The sequence below is a fragment of the Babylonia areolata genome, chromosome 31 (genome assembly GCF_041734735.1).
Source record: "Babylonia areolata isolate BAREFJ2019XMU chromosome 31, ASM4173473v1, whole genome shotgun sequence".
NCBI classification, from domain to species: domain Eukaryota; kingdom Metazoa; phylum Mollusca; class Gastropoda; order Neogastropoda; family Buccinidae; genus Babylonia; species Babylonia areolata.
The window spans coordinates 21,445,255-21,462,851 of record NC_134906.1 but is presented as its reverse complement, the minus strand read 5'-3'; the positions used below and the strand labels follow the sequence as shown (position 1 = coordinate 21,462,851).

Genomic DNA, 17,597 nt, shown 5'->3' with positions numbered 1-17,597 from the left:
TCTCCAAAGTATATAGAAAAGTAAAAAAAAGTAGTATAACAACACAAAAAACACCCCCACACACACACCCAACAAAAAGGGAAAAAAAAAAAAGAAAGGATTCTACACTGAACAGACAGAAAGACAAAGACATAGAGAGCATCAACTGAAATAAAAGAGCAGCCAGACTGGGAAAATCGCAGGAATATTACCATCATCATCATTATCATCATTCTCAACATTGTCTAATTTGGAGGATGCGCTCTTAAAATCAATGAAGCACCTTGTAGACAACAGAGCAAAGTACAGTAGTACTCACAGAACTGCCGGCAAAGCCCGGGTGGTTCCACCCCAGCACGGAGAAGCCACACTCCAGAGGGGTCCCTGAGCACCCCATCTCATAGAACCCAGCGTTGCCTTCACAACACACCACCTGTCACACACACACACACACACAGAGAGAGAGAGAGAGAGAGAGAGAGAGAGAGAGAGAGAGAGAGAGAGAGAGAGAGAGAGAGAGAGAGTGTGTGTTCTGATGCCATTAAACTATTTTCTACCAGAACTAGAAAGATATACATCTATGGGTGTTTTTTAACGTTTGTAATCCATAACTGTGTATTGTGGAAGACCTTGCATGCACTCAGAATTTTTTTGTTTTTATCTGTTTGCTGTGTTTAGTTTTAGTGTCCACAATTCCTTTGATGGGTTTTATGACAAATAAATGAGTTCTGAGTTCACACATACGGTTAGGGGGCTTGTGCTGTCTGTGTGTGTGTGTGTGTGTGTGTGTGTGTGTGTGTGTGTCTGTGTTGTGAGCGCACGTGCACATGTGCACAAACACATGCGCGCGCGCACGCGTGTGTGTGTGTGTGTGAGTATTGGTCAGAATATGTATGTGCATAAGAGTGTTTAAAGTTGCCTGTAAACAAAACAAATACAGCTGTCAAGCTCTGCAATGTTGCAAATGGTCTGAAATACATTACTCTCTGACTCATCAATTCATTTTTAAATACCCCCAAAACATAATTTTGGATGCTGAAATTATCTTCTTAAAAAAAACACAAAAAAACCAAACAAAACAAACATACTGATATAACTCCATCCCACAACAAAAGTAACCCCTGATATCAAATACAAAGTATCTGCTGAGAAACCCAAGAGATCAATCAATTATCAACAGTACCATGCAAAATACAGGTCTCAGAAGAATGCAAAAAACAATCTTGATTAAGTCTGACTTGAAACTGAATTATCTCTGAAATCATATACTGATGCTGTTAGTTTCCCACTGACTGCTCTCTGTAGGCTGCATTACTCAAAGCCTTCTCTGTATGGCCTATATAAGCCATGCTCTTTCAGTAAAACCATCCTGGCTATACTGTAACTGTAACAGTGATGACTAGTCTAAGACAGTACCAGTCACGCTGCGTTATAACACTGATAAAGCCCTCTTTGAGCAGGTTTCCACTAAAGTCTTCCCCATCCCCGCTACATTGCAACAGTGATGTCTAGTCTAAGTACCAGTCACGCTGCGTTGTAACACTGATAAAGCCCTCTTTGAGCAGGTTTCCACTAAAGTCTTCCCCATCCCCGCTACATTGCAGCAGTGATATCTAGTCTAAGTACCAGTCACGCTGCATTGTGACACTGATAAAGCCCTCCTTGAGCAGGTTTCCACTAAAGTCTTCCCCATCCCCGCTACATTGCAGCAGTGATATCTAAGTACCAGTCACGCTGCGTTGTAACACTGATAAAGCCCTCTTTGAGCAGGTTTCCACTAAAGTCTTCCCCATCCCTGCTACATTGCAACAGTGATGTCTAGCCTAAGATAGTACTAGTACCCTGTTTAACACTGTTAAAGCCCTCCATGGACAGATTTCCACTAAAGTCATCTCCATCCCAGCTATGCTGTAACAGTGAAGTCTGGTATAAGACAGTGCTAGTCACACCATCTTACATCACTGATAAAGCGCTCTGTGGGCAGACAGATTTCCAGTAAAGCCTCCCCCATCCCGGCTGCACTGTAGCAGTGAACACTGATAAAGCCACTCTGTACTCTGACCACACCGTACCAGTGTGTTGCCATGGCTGTGACCACTGCCTGGTCTCCGTCTGTCCACAAACATCGTATCAATCTCATTGTTGTCTTCCGTCAGCACTTTGGCTCGTTTCCCTTTTTTCTGAAAAAAAAAAAAAAAAAAAGTCTGATAATGTAAGGCAATTTGACGGGTGCAATAGCCAAGCGGTTAAAGCATTGGACTTTCAAACTCAGAGTCCCGGGTTCAAATCACGGTGACAGTGCCTGGTGGGTAAGGATGGAGATTTTTACGATCTCCCAGGTCAACAATGTGCAGACCTGCTAGTGCCTGAACCCACTTCGTGTGCATATGCAAGCAGAAGATCAAATACGCATGTTACAGATCCTGTAATCCATGTCAGCATTCGATGGGTTATGGAAACAAGAACATACCCAGTATGCACAACCCTGAAAGCTGAGTATGGCTGCCTACATGGCGGGGCAACGGTTATACATGTAAAAGCCCACTCTTGTACATGCGAACGTGGGAGTTGCAGCCCGCGAATGCAGAAGAAGTGAGGCAATTCTGGACTTCACATACTTGCAACCTGGCTTTGAATCCTGGCTGCGTTAGGTGGTACACCCCTTGACTGCGGGGAAAATTAACAACAGAAAGTGATGTTTCATTGAGGCCATAAATCATTGTCCAGAACAACTGGCTAAAAACTGAGCTAATGCACTCCAGATCGAACGAGTGAATTTTCAGCCTTTAGAATTATTTTCCTTTTTTTCCAAATGATGTCATCAGTGATGCCACTATGCCTGTGAATATTACAGACATCACAGTCAAGGGGTTAAAGATTGAGATTTCTCTGATCTCCCTAGTCAACAATATGCATGAAAATGACCTGCCAGTGCCTGAACCCCTTTCAGACGTATACACACACACAGAACATCAAATTCTTATGATAAAGATCCTGTAATCCGTGTCAGTGTCCAGTGGGTTATGGGAAGCACAAGCCAACCCAGCATGCACACCCCTGGAAACGAAGTATAGCTGGCTAGACAGCGAGGTAAAAATGGCGACACATGTAAAAACAAATCCTGCTAGTAGATACAAGCAAACATGGGAGTTGAAGGGCATGAGTGTGGGGGAAAAAACCAACTAAGGTATTTGCAGACTGTTCAGGTCGCGATCTTAGCACTGCTAATTTTCCTGAATGCTAAGAATTTATCTAGGTCTATGGAATTCGCATGGACTTACAAAAATTCTGAACACTAACCAAACTTAGCACTGCTAAAACAAAAATAAAATTTAAAAAAAAACCAAACACTCATGCGGCCAAACTCTAGTCTGCAATGTGATGTACAAATATTGCTACCACACAGATTTACCTGGTTTACACACCAGTCAACAAAAACAAAAATGAATTTGTTCAAGTTTACCAAGGACACACACACACACACACACAACTTCAGTTATTACGCAGTCATGTTATGTGTAAGCGCGGCATACACATGTGTCAAAAACCACGCACACACATACACACACTCTCTTTCTTTTTGTGGCTTCAGTAGCATGCAGTCTATGGTGCACCTGTTCGTGTTTTTTTAATTCATCTGAATTTTTCCCCCACTTTTCTTCTTTTGTGTACAGCCTTCTCAGTGTGTGCCATACCTCTTCAATCAGAGATGCCCTCCCTTGGTTCAGCATGTTCCCTGCACACAAACCACACAGCTTCTTTCTAACACTATACTTCCAACTGAAAACTACTGCAACGCCACTAAGAAAACTAACAAATAATAATAATAATAATACGTAAATAAACAAAAACGTTTTGCAATCAAATCAACACAACCGCATGTTTCTAGGTTATTTCAATCCCTTGAAAAGCACTTATTTTCTTCTTTCTTTTTAAAATAAAAAAAAATCCCCTCCCCCTTGCCCCAGGGAAAAAAAAATCATGGGCAATTTCAGTTTCTCAAAGAGGAATCACTGCCTTAAGACAAATCCATACATCTACATCACAACTGCTAGGCAGATATGCCTGACAGCAGCATAACCCAACAGACTATTCAGGCTTTGAGTGTATGCATATATTTGACTCCCTGTCAGGGAGGATATATTTTGCAGAATTTTGCCAGAGGACAACACTTTTGTTGTCATGGGTTCTTTTCCAGTGCGTAAAGTGTGTGCTGCACACAAGACCCTGGTTTATCGTCTCATCCAAATGACTAGTCGCTTAGTTTGATTTTCCAGTCAAACTCTGGAGAAAGGGTAAGAGTGGGAATAAAACCCATACCCTCACAAACACTGTATTGGTAGATAAGCATCTCAACTATTCTGCCACCTTCCTCTTACACAAAAAGAAAAGAAAAAGCCAGAGAAAGACAGAAAGAAATCAGGAGATTAGAAGCAGAGAAAGAAAGAATAAAAACCTGACGACAGGAAAAAGAAAAACAGAGAGAAAACGAAGAAAAGAAACCAACCAATCAGTGTCTGCATCAAGGAGGTGGCCCCTGGATACACCATGCGACGGCCAAACGTGTGAATGGCACAGTAACTGCAACATGAGAACACTGCCCGCTTCAGCTAAAAAAAATGGGGCCTCACACAACTGCTAAAAACCTGTACCGATAAACTAAAAACATGTATTTACGTAAGAGGTTAAAAAGCTATAGCCAAGAACAAAAAAAACAACTGCTAAAAGCCTATACGCTTGAAAAACTGCAAAAAAAAATTACGCACCATTACAAAAAGGCTATAACCCTAAAATGAAAAATGTTTCTACATGCAATTGCTAAAGTAAAAGACCTGTGCTAATAAACTCTACACACATCCACACTAAATATCTGAAAGCCTACACAGTACACTCCTGAACTAACAAAAAACAGAACAACAACAAAATTAAACAAAAAGACATGTGCTAACACAGAAACTGCCTAATCAAACAACCAATCCTTTCACTTGCACAAGCATGTGTCATGACACCAAGCCTGGTTGTCATAATGTTGCATGTTTCAAAGGGAAGATCTCCTAAAGAGAAGATTTCCTATCTGGTGTGGCTGTGTTACTGTATTCATTTGAACTCGATTTGTGGAGAAAGGCCAGTGATGCACGTGCTTTTAGGCGCTGAGGTGAATATGCGTTCACGAGCTGATGTGTTGTGAAGTGCACCCAAAACATTTGTCACTCCACTCTGGGTGCACAGCTGAACCGGTCACAGGAGTGACCTGGTTAAAAATAACAGACCTTGGGGTCTGAGAGTGTCGTGGGACACTTGCCATTCTGAGAGAGAATGTGCGTCTCAGTCTCGATGTTTGGACTGTTCAGCTTCAAGAAAGCTGATCTGAAGTAGTGGTGAGTTTAGTGGTTGAGTTTGGTAATGAAAAATTCACTGAAATCGTTTCTTCTAAAACTGTACAAATTTCAGGGGTGCTTTTTTATTTCATCATTTCGAGAAAAAAAAAAACGAAATTATTAATGTTGTGATGTGGAAACTGTGGCAGGGAGGTGTACAGGAGAATGTTTGACTATTGGTTGTGACTCCCTGGTTTGGACCTTCGTGTGATTTATCCCTGAAGGGAAACTGTGGACATAATTGTTTAGTTCTCTTTGATTTATTAATGATCAGAAAGGAGTGTCTCTACGTTGTCATGTTGTTTATCCCTGGGTAAGAGTGAAGTCAGAATGTGAATGTTGTGAGTGAGTCTAGTCTGTCGTGTGAACTTGAGTTGAGTGAATGTGGTAGGGTGACAGCATGAAATAATCTTTTCAAGTTTCAGTCTTCAATTTTCTACCTGACCATTGTGTATGCATGTACAAGAAGTGGTATCTTCAAAACATTCTTGCAGATTTCAGAATTCTGCCAGAAAACAAAACAAACAAAAAAAGCCTGCATGTTACAGAATGGTATGACTGTCATCAAAAGCATTCAATCTGCTGTCAAACTATTCTTTAGGTGGAAGGTCAAACATGCGTATCATTGAAACCATGATGCATGTCAGTGTTCAACGGATTATGGAAATACACACACTCCCAGCACACAGCCAATCCTGAAAATTGGAGCAGGGTCTCCTTAAAGGAAATTTTCTATCTAAAATTACGTTTAAATAACATACTTACCGTGACCCAACTAGCGCAGACTCCGGCAGGGGTCTGACATTCCTGTCCTGTGCAAACTATCCGCCCATGCGGAGCAGACGAAACTACGGCCGATAACCTCCCGGAAGTAGGGTTTTAAAAAATATTACCTTTAAAAAACATTGGAGTCCCTGTCGAACCCCATAAACTTGTTTACCTGAGGATGATATTAAAAAAGAAGCTTACAGTGACAAAAAACAACAACAAAAAAACCTACAATAACGAAAAACAAAACTTCCAACCTGTAAACATTTTCTGTCTATGAATATCCACAAAAAAAAAAAAAAAAAAAAAAAAAAAAAAAATATATATATATATATATATATATATATATAAAGCAGTGTTCAAGTGCCTATGTCCATTTCCACCAACCTCAGAGCCCTGACTGGCAGGGCAGCCAACCAGGGGGACTTCTGCCTGCGGTCCACAGCCGCCTGAATTTTGCTGCGGCCCACCCGTTCCCCTTTGCTGAAACATACAACGCTGGTTCTGAACTAGCACCACCGCCTCAGTGGCACACACCCTTTCTTACTTAAACAAGTGGAGTGGTTGCCTTGTGCTATTGCTGGTCGCCAGTGTCCAGAGGTTTGAGATGGGTTCCAAAAGGCCAACTAGCCCCCAAGGCTGCAGCACTAAGAGCCAGTACAATCTTGCCTCCTGATTTGAGTCATAGTCCTTCACAAAAGACAAAGCTGTAAATGACTTTCCATTGCAATGGAGACACCACTGATCATACAGCTCTCACTTTGCTGTTGGTCCAACTGTAAACTAAAATCAATCTGTGATATAAGCTGAGGATACATACATACATACATACATACAATACAATACAATGGAGTCTCCCGTCGGTCCAACAGATGAGTAGGCAGGCAGACTTATCTGTTGGTCTGTGTCCTCATATGGGAGAAGAGGCCGATTCTGGATGTGCATCACTTTCCACAGGCGCTGCAAGGGAAAACGTCTCCAGAAGTTGAGCCCTGCTTCCTTCGCTCACACTTCTCCTTGATGTCCAGTGTTCTGCTATTTTCCAAAGTCTTTATGCCACTAGAGCACAGCATGCTCCAGCGAGAGCAGTCAAGGACATACCGTTTCCCAGGAAGCGATGTGTATGTCACAGGCTTTGAGGTTTGTCTTCAAGGTGTCCTTGAAGCGCTTGCAGGGTCTTCCAAGTTCACGGTGGCCTTCCTTCAGCTGGCCATACAAAAGCATGTTCAAGATCCTTACATGCATACATACATACATACAACATACACACATACATACACATATATATATATATATGTGTGGAGTGATAGCCTAGAGGTAACGCGTCCGCCTAGGAAGCCAGAGAATCTGTGCGCGCTGGTTCGAATCACAGCACAGCCCCCGAAATTTTCTCCCCCTCCACTAGACCTTGAGTGGTGGTCTGGACACTAGTCATTCGGATGAGATGATAAACCGAGGTCCCGTGTGCAGCATGCACTTAGCGCACGTAAAAGAACCCACGGCAACAAAAGGGTTGTTCCTGGCAAAATTCTGTAGAAAAATCCACTTCAATAGGAAAAACAAATAAAACTGCACACAGGAAAAAATACAAAAAAATGGGTGGTGCTGTAGTATGGCGACGCGCTCTCCCTGGGGAGAGCAGCCCGAATTTCACACAGAGAAATCTGTTGTGATAAAAATAAATACAAATACAAATATATATAATGTAGATATACATATACACACTAACCTCTCTGATGTCTCATTCCACTTGAAGTCAACTGGCCAGGCCCAGAACTCAAAGTCATAATGGTGCAGTGCTCTCTGGGGAAATCACAACACACGTGTGCCATTATCATTAATGCAACTAAGACTTTTAAAACATCATTTTCATCTTAACCCCCCCCCCCACCCCCCCCCTCCTATAGGCCACAGTTAAAGCTTCTATTCAGTTTAAAAACTAGGCTCAAATCTTCATTCCAGCTTTACATTTTTGGCTTAGGTGTATGAACAAAGTGAGTCCATGTAATGACCCTCATTCAGTTTTATAATTGTATGTGTGTCCACGGTTCCCTTTAACAAATTCATTTTCTCTGGAAATACTTTGTCAACACCAAATTTATAATTAAACACAGAAAAAAAAAAAATGATGATTCTTTCCACACGTCATACCACTCAAATCATACTTCCGGACATGAAACAGTTTATTTCTTCTAGTCTTGGATGATGAGATCCACAAGATTTTCTTGATTCATTTCCAGTTATTACATAACTGTTTCCAGCACACAGCTTTCAGTTTGACAAACACTTGTTTTAAATGGGTATAAAAAAATATATATATTATCTGGACTGAAAACATGTGAGTACTGATAACATCCCCCACCTCCCTCGTCACCCCAACACATCCCCAGTGTTTTTGATTTTAATGCATATTTGTGTGTGTGTGTGTGTGTGTGTGAAGTTTGGATATTCACAAAGAGAAAAAAAAAACATTTACAGGATGGACGGTGACTTTGTCAGCAAGAACCACACAGGAGCCATGAAGGTTGTGCCTCTTGTCCTGTCTTTTCTACACCCCAGTTAAGGCTTGTTTTCAGTTTTCTAGAAATCTTCTTCTTCTTCTTCTGCATTCACTCGTATGCACATGAGTGGGCTTTTACGTGTATGACCGTTTTTACCCCGCCATGTAGGCAGCCATACTCCGTTTTCAGGGGTGTGCATGCTGGGTATGTTCTTGTTTCCATAACCCACCAAACGCTGACATGGATTACAGGATCTTTAACGTGCGTATTTGATCTTCTGCTTGCATATACACACGAAGGGGGTTCAGGCACTAGCAGGTCTGCACATATGTTGACCTGGGAGATCGGAAAAATCTCCACCCTTTACCCACCAGGCGCCGCCACCGTGATTCGAACCTGGGACCCTCAGACTGAAAGTCCAACGCTTTAACCATTCGGCTATTGCGCCCGTCGTTTTCTAGAAATGATTTCCGTTCACTGTCATTACACTGATATTCAACACTCCATATTCAAGCACATACCCAAGGAAAACCAAGACAAGGTTTGAACACAAAAAAGCTATTAAGAAAAAAAAAAAGAAGAAGAAAAGCTGACCAAAAATCAGGAAAACAATGAGGCAAAGACAAAGACAGACAGACAGCGAAATGTCAAAACAACAAAACTACTACTCTTTGTCCAACAAGGCACACGCTTCCAAACCCAACTGCTGAGCAAAGAACATTAATTCTGCCCAGTCACAGGTGTCAGGCAGCAACAGCACCTGCCCCCACCCCTACAGCCCCTTCCACACCCCCTGTCCTCCCCCTCCTTCCATGAAGCCAAGACAGGGAGGTAGTGTTCACAGACATGGTGGGTACATAGGTTGGATGGGGCAAAAGGGGAATTACCATTGTGCAATCAAGTTTGTCACAGACTCTTTATTTAACTCACGGAGCCCAGTGCCTAAACAAAGCTCTGGCGTCAAAATTCACCTCATCAACACATTTTCACATTTCTTATTTTACGCATTAACCACAAGGAAAGAGAACAAACTTCTGCAGTATTTCTGCATGTGTCCACAAGTAATCTGGAGGAAAAAATGTTATATTTTCTGCGTTTTTTTCCCCCCAAATAAGTATAGCATGGAAGCCTGCCGAGGCTGTACACTCCCCAGAGTTGAACAGGTTAAATCATAATACAGCTCCCCCCACCCCACCCCATTCCAACACACATGCCAACCTCCCTCTCTCCACCGACAGGGCAGGAAGGCAGACACTGCAATTCACTGACTCTGTTGGGGCGAGTGAAGGCTGGCAGTGCAAGAACGTTCATATACTTTGCTACAGAGTCTTTGTAATACAGCCCCCTAACCCCCGATCTTCCAACACACACACACCTCCTTCCAAAGACGTGGCAGGAACGCAGGCACCGTTCAATGACCTAGCTGGGGAGAGTGAAGGCTGCCAGTGCCAGAACATGTGTCAACAGTGTGCAGTGAATGCTCTGTCACTGGCTCAAAAAACAATGCAGTGCAAACGTTTCCCCACATCCGTCACCCAACCGCAACCCCTATCCCAACACACAAAATCACACACACACACACACACACACACACATCTCCCTTTCTATTCCTCTCTGAACAAAGCCAGAATGCAGCTGACTGACTTGACAGATGACTGATCTGACAGTCGCATGACTTGACAGTCAAATGACCTGGCAGCTTAGAGTGATTTGACAAGTGAAATCATTTCACTGACCTTAGCGGAGGCAGTGGGTGACTGGAGGACTTGTATCAAGATGTTGATGAACAAGGTGTAGTCAGGGTTGGTCAGCCGACCTAAACCTGCCATTCATAATACACTGTTCATTCTTTTTCTTTTTAAAGTCAGCCGACCCAAACCTGCTATTCATAATATACTGTTCATTCTTTTTTTTATTAAAGTCAGCCGACCCAAGCCTGTCCATCATAATACAATGTTTATTCTTTCTTTTTAAAGTCCGCCGACCCAAACCAGCCATTCAGAATACCCTGTTCATTCTTTCTTTTTACAGTCAACCGATTCAAACCTGCTATTCATAATACACTGTTCATTCTTTCTTTTTACAGTCAGCCGACATAAATCTGCCATTCATAATACACTGTTCATTATTTCTTTTTACAGCCAGCTGACCCAAACCTGTCTATCATAATACACTGTTCATTCGTTTTTTTTAAAGTCAGCCGACCCAAACCTGACCATCATAATACGCTGTTCATTCTTTCTTTATAAAGTCAGCCGACCCAAACCTGCTCACCAAAATACACTGTTCATTCTTTCTTTTCACAGTCAGCCGACCCAAACCAGCCATTCATAATGCACTGTTCATTCTTTCTTATTAAAGTCAGCCGACCCAAACCTGCCATTCATAATACAATTTTCATTCTTTCTTATTAAAGTCAGCCAACCCAAACCTGCCATTCATAATACACTGTTCATTATTTCTTTTTACAGTCAGCCGACCCGAACCTGCCCATCATACTGCACTGTTCATTGCCTCTTTTCACAGTCAGCCGACCAAAACTGCCTGTCACAGACACATACATTTCCTTGAAAGTTTAAGCTGTCCACCTCAGCTTGTTGTAACGAATTGTTTTACTGACTGACCAGCTGTCATAAACATTCAACAGATCAATAACTGTACTGAAAAAAAGTTGCAATCAAGTAAATAAAATAATTTAACTTAGCATGTACACTCAATTATCTACGTGCGAACACATATATACATCCATGCATTGAACACTCACACACATATGTAAGCACACATCACAGCCACCACCACAGCCAAACTAAACACCACCATCAGCAGTACCTCTAAGACAGAAGGCGCCAGCATAGACCACCCCGACAGAGAACAAGAACTTGCTGAGGGACACCATTCCTTCATGGCTGAAATAACCTGAAACAAACAATACCAGATTTGATCTTAGTTCATTTTTTAAGGAAAATTTTGACATAAAATCCCACTGTTTATTAAGAAGATTAAACAGAACTACCTAAAACCTAAAACAAATAAAGACCACCTTCCAAAACTCTCACACTAATTTACATATTTCCACAAATCTGAATGTACCAGTTATCATAATGCTAAGACTATAGATTGACAAACAATGTCTTTGACACAGCTAAATACCAAGATCTTAATTTTGACTGAAAGAAAATCTAAACAATAAACATAACACAAAAAAACAGTGAATGAAAAATGATTCTACAAACAATTGAGTGAAAAAATCCTTAACAAAAAAAAAAAAAAAAAAAGAAAGAAAAAAAAAAACAAAAAAACCCAGAAACAAAACAAAAACAACAACAACAAAACATTTGCTTTAAAACAGACGCACATGTATAGTATTACTGCCTGTCACTCAAACAAACCATACAAAATCAAGACACCAGATAAAATGCACACTGGTAAGGAGTGCAGAAAACAAACTATTCCTGTCCTGTCCTCTCCCTCCTCCTTCACCAGCCCCCCCTCTCCCACCACACCCACCTCCCTCTCTTTCCCCCATCTCCTTCCTGTTTCTACCTCATCTTTGTTTTCCTTCTTTTTGTGTGTGTTCATGGCCTGCAACTCTCACTCACATGTACATGCATGAGTTGGATTTTAACATCCATATGAATGTTTCTATCCCTCCTGATTAAGGAAATCATGCTCCGGGCTGTTCATGCTTGGTATGTTCATGTGTCCATAACCTAGGAAACGCTGACATGGATGACAGGACTTTTAAGTTGTACAATAATAATGTGTGTATTTGATGTTGCACATGTGTGTGCAAACTTCCGGCACAGCAGATGTGTGTGTGTGTGTGTGTGTGTGTGTGTGTGTGTGTGTGTGTGTGTATACACACATATATATATATATATATATATATATACTGTATACATCTACTGACCTGGAAGATCAGAATAATCTATGCCCGTAACCCATCTGATGTAGTGACCCTGATCTGAACCCAGGACCCTCCTAACTGAAACTGAAAGAGCAATGCTCTGACCACTGGGCTGTGGTGCCTGTCCTCACCTCGCCTGTACAGTACAGTCATGATGACCGGGGAGCTCCACCATGATATTGACCAACATGCGTGAATCTGAAATAGTCACCAAATACAATCTGAAAAACTCATCAAATACAAGTTGATTTGATGGGGGGTTTCAACGAAAAGGCTTCTATGCAAACATGTTTCAACTCAATGACATACTGCAGTCAGATCTAAAAAAAAAAAATGTACACAAAGACATGTATACAGAATAATACTAGCTGAATTCATGAAAATTATCCATTATCATAAAATTTCATTATCGTTAATATCATTATTAAGTTCAAAAGTAAAACATTATCATCATCATTTTAATTTCTCATCATTATAGTCAGTCTTCTTCTTATTATTATTATTGTCATTATCATTATAAGCATCATTATCGTTATTATTATTATTGTTATCATCTTTGATAGTATGATGCCTTGGAGAATGCTTAAGGATAACTGGTGAAACAAAACCTGAAGAAAATAAGGGTTAGGCGGGTAGTAGTTTGCACAGGACAGGAATCAGACCCCTGCCGGAGTCTGCACTAGTGGGTCATGGTTAAGTATGTGTAATTAAATAAGGGTTTCAGCTGGGGGTGGGGGTGGGCGTCTGAGAGGGGTGCCCGTGTAAGCCGTGTACTACCAAATCCTATGATGAAACTGATTGCTGTGAGACTGAAACACTCCACTTCATTTATATTAATCACAATGATAACAGCTACTTAAAGCTGAAAAGAACTTTATTTGTTTGAGTCAGTCATGTCCGGCTATGACCATCAGAACAGCTAGGGAGGCAAATGTTGTTTCCGACCATCTGGGCCAGAACTGTATTATAGTGGAGGGTGTCTTGCTCAAGTTACTTTCATCCCCATTATATTGGCCAAGAGGGCTTTAGGACAGACAGTTTTGGAAATGGGATGGTCCCCAAAGGCCAGCTAGCCCCCAAGGCTGCAGCACTAAGAGCCAGTGCAATCCAGCATAGTATAAAGCATATATGTAAAAAGCCACTGATCAAGCTAAACACAAGAAACTTACTCACCACTTGCATGAACTTGTCCCCGCTTGACTCCAGAAAATTTGGCACATAGTCTCTTCCCTGCAGCAAGTCCGCCGACTTTATCAGTCAATGTGGTATGACACAATCAATATTAACTGGTCTTAAAATGACAAAATGATCTGAAACTAATGCAAGAGCAAGATCTTGAGAAACAGAAAGTGAAAGAAATAGAGACAGTAAATTCAGCAGCATTCCTGTATCAGTCTGTGGTAATGGTATGCAGTAATCTAACTAATTTGGCCTTTGCAGCATCTCAAATTTTCTCTTTTGATCTGTGCGAGGACTCACAAGTAACTCACCACTTGAATGAGGCTGTCCCCGCTTGCCTCCAGAAAAAGTGGCACAGAGACTCTACCCTGCAGCAAGTCCATTGACTGACTGTCAATGTGGCACCCCCATATCCCACAATTAACGCTAACTGCTCTTATTTAATCATAATGACAAAACGATCTGAAACTAAAGAAAGACTGAAACTAAGATTGAGATCATTTATTCATTTAATGTTAAGACCACAACCCCATACGAATAAGGGGTGATAACAAAATTTGTAAATATCACCATATCAAAACTGAAGAAAGAGCAAGACGGAGAAACTTAGAGCAAAAGAAATATTCAGCAGTATTTCTGTATCAATTTGTAGTGTGCAGTTAGCCTCTGTACCATCTCAATTTATCTCTTTTGATATTTTGTGTGACAACTCAGTACCCAATATCACTGTGTCATTCATTTTGTAGGTTACTTTCCAATTCACTGATTTTGAGACAGGCAACAAGCGTGTGACCAAAAGCGAAAGAATGAATCTAAACCCCAATAAATTTTTCATCACAGTAAAAGAAATTAAGTGTGGTAAAGTTGTGATACATGTAAAAAAAATGTATTACAAACAGAACAGTAATCTTTGGCATAAATCACATGAAGCAAAATCAAACACGAAGGAGTCATAGTAAAGAATGCTAGATAAAATTTAAAACATAATCTTTCCACTATACAAAACACACACACACACACACACACACACACAATGTATCAGCACTGCATGTATGCATGCACCATGGACTTTCTTTTCCCACATTACAAAATGTATAGAACAATATCAATGATAATAAAATATGGTGGTTAAGTCAAACTGTCAATGCTAAATAATACTCATCTTTAAAACACACAGCTAACTTACTAGGGTTAAGCAAATAAGGGATGGAATCAGAAACATCAATCAGAACAATAAAAGTTAAAACTAGCATCTTTATTTACAACAGTAAAATTAATGTCTTTATAATACAAAGAGATCTATACTAGTATACACATATAGTGGAATAAAAAGTCTTAACTCAAAATCAGATTCAGCATAACTGATAAAGTATCCATTCCACAGTAATGTTAATAACTTATATAAATACTATAGTATAAAGATCTCACACATCTTGAAGAATTTCCATTTCCCTCTCTCTATTAGTATTACTGTCCATTTCTCACATTCATTCATCACACACACACACACACACACACACACACACAAACACACAATTTGCTGTAGACATCAAGTCCAGTAAAATTATTTGTTCAACAACTCAACTGTCATACTCATAGGAATAAGACTTTCCATTTTTAACAATTTAGGTAATATCCAATTTTAGCAACCTAAATTCCTGGAACTATGCACACAGAATATTTTGTGTATATTGTAATGTAGGCATGAAGTATAACAATTGACATAAATAACAATAATTTGACCTTTGTCATCCACTCTCAGAAGGTAAATTGTGAAGAAATTGCCCCCAAACCACTGTCATAATCCCACACTAACCCGATAACAACATGCATACTTTCCTGTGCAGCCACCAAAATTGCAACTGCAGGAAAGCATGTGATGTCCTTATCAATATCAGTTTATTATATTAAAGACACAAAAAATACCATGCATTCAGCTCCAGGAATTTAGGTTGCTAAAGTTAGACACTACCACATAGTTTTAAATTTAGTGTCTTCCAGAAGGCAAAAGTTGATAATAATTGCTGAGTCCATTGTTGCTGTCACTTGAAATGTTTGTTTTCTTTGTCAGTTTGTGGCTCAGTGCTCAAAGAGAACAATAATTATGAGTCTACACTCACTCCTGTAATCTTGTTGCAGACATTCTCATCATCAGTAGAGTGTCCACAATCAACAGGCTGATTATTCTCAATCCTGTTCAACATATTTTTCTCTTTCTCTTTTTGTTACAGACCAACATCGACTTGCTGATGTCTTTCATGCATGCTGGATATTTTCGTGTCTCCATAACCCACTGAACACTGACATGGGACTGGATCTTCAACGTGCGTATTAGATCTTCTGCGTGCGTAAACACAGAAAAGGGTTTAAGCACTAGCAGGTCTGCACATATGCTGACCTGAGAGATCGGAAAAATCTCCACCCTTTACCCACCAGGCGCCGTTACCGAGATTCGAACATGGGACCCTCAGATTGAAAGTCCAACGCTTAAACCACTCAGCTATTGCGCCCGTCGATCGAAAACGTTGTCCTGTCTTCAAAGGCACTAATTTATTACATAAAATTTCACACTTAAGCTTCGACACCAACATGTAAAAGAAAGATTACTTTCCTGTTTCATCAGTTTGAGTCTGAGAGAGAGAGAGAGAGAGAGAGAGAGAGAGAGAAGGGTGGGGTGGGGGAATCGTCCATAAATGTAGTTGTGACTCAACGAGGGACCAACCGCGAGTGAAATTTTTCATGCACGAACATGATGTCTCCTTAGAATCAAAACCTAAAGTATTGGTGCCGTATTTCTAAGCATAAATGCAAAAGCCAACCAATGCCTCACCTCTCTGTTATCGCTTTTTAAAAGCCTGATGAGCCGGGGTCCACTCAGCGTTCTGAAAACGGTTGCCATGTTGGGTATGATAAAAGTTGAAACGGAAATGGACGAATTTCTACTCATCCTTGGGCGCTTGCGTGTAAATATTTTCCGGTCAAAGAAGAGTTTCAGTTTCAGTTTCAGTAGCTCAAGATGGCGTCACTGCGTTCAGACAAATCCATATTCGCTACACCACAACTGCCAAGCAGATGCCTGACCAGCAGCGTAACCCAACGCGCTTAGTCAGGCCTTGAGGGGGAAAAAAAGTGAATAAATAATAGATAAGCGTGCATAAATAAGTAAATAAATAAATAATTACAATATAAAAAAGGTAGTAGTAATAATAATAATAATAATGATGAATAAATAAATAAATAAGACAACAATGATGATAAATAAGCAAATAAATGTAAAACATGAAGACACATTCACACATACACCCACACATGCCGCCGGCATAACAGATATGCACAAAACATGCAGTTTCACAGATATGAAAGCACAGTCAAATACACATAAACGTACATGAGTCCCAACACACACACACACACACACACACACATTACCCTACACCTCCTCAGTCCTCCACACACTCATTTCTAGGCCGCTACGTAAAGCACTGCTTCCACGGCAAACACACACACACACACACACACACTCACACACACACACACACACACACACAGATAAACACTTACTTGTACAAGCACACACACATACGCCCATATCCCCCCCCCCCCCACCCCCCCAACACCCGTGAACGAAATGGTTACTAGTTTCAATGAGTTCTTACCTGACTGTGTCTTTTAAAGATCTGATATCTTGAAGAACTGATTTACTATCAACACAAAATAGAATCTGAAAAACGGTTTTTCGGAAACGAGATTATACATTTTAACACCATCAGAATTGTTCAGCAGTGAAGAAGAAATTTTTAGAACTTTTCCAGATGAAGTAACTGTTGAGACTTAAGGTTTTGGAATAACGAAAGCAGCACTTGACTTACTATTCACAACCCCCAC

General features: G+C 40.7%; 1 protein-coding gene across 1 annotated transcript in view; it reads right to left on the bottom strand.

Moving 5' to 3' along the window:
• The window catches only part of LOC143276000 (phosphatidylserine lipase ABHD16A-like), a 41,482-nt gene extending 24,860 nt beyond the window's left edge, over positions 1-16,622 (bottom strand). Inside the window, exons 1-11 of the mRNA XM_076580366.1 lie at positions 16,543-16,622; positions 13,707-13,763; positions 12,665-12,731; positions 11,456-11,542; positions 10,363-10,448; positions 7,855-7,928; positions 6,513-6,608; positions 4,487-4,560; positions 3,675-3,715; positions 2,052-2,159; positions 299-412 (exon numbers count right to left, since the gene is read on the bottom strand). Of these exons, the coding sequence (XP_076436481.1) occupies positions 299-412; positions 2,052-2,159; positions 3,675-3,715; positions 4,487-4,560; positions 6,513-6,608; positions 7,855-7,928; positions 10,363-10,448; positions 11,456-11,542; positions 12,665-12,731; positions 13,707-13,763; positions 16,543-16,611 (873 nt within the window). The 5' untranslated portion in view covers positions 16,612-16,622. The remainder of the gene's footprint in view (positions 1-298; positions 413-2,051; positions 2,160-3,674; positions 3,716-4,486; positions 4,561-6,512; positions 6,609-7,854; positions 7,929-10,362; positions 10,449-11,455; positions 11,543-12,664; positions 12,732-13,706; positions 13,764-16,542) is intronic.
• Between the last annotated feature and the right edge of the window lie 975 nt (positions 16,623-17,597).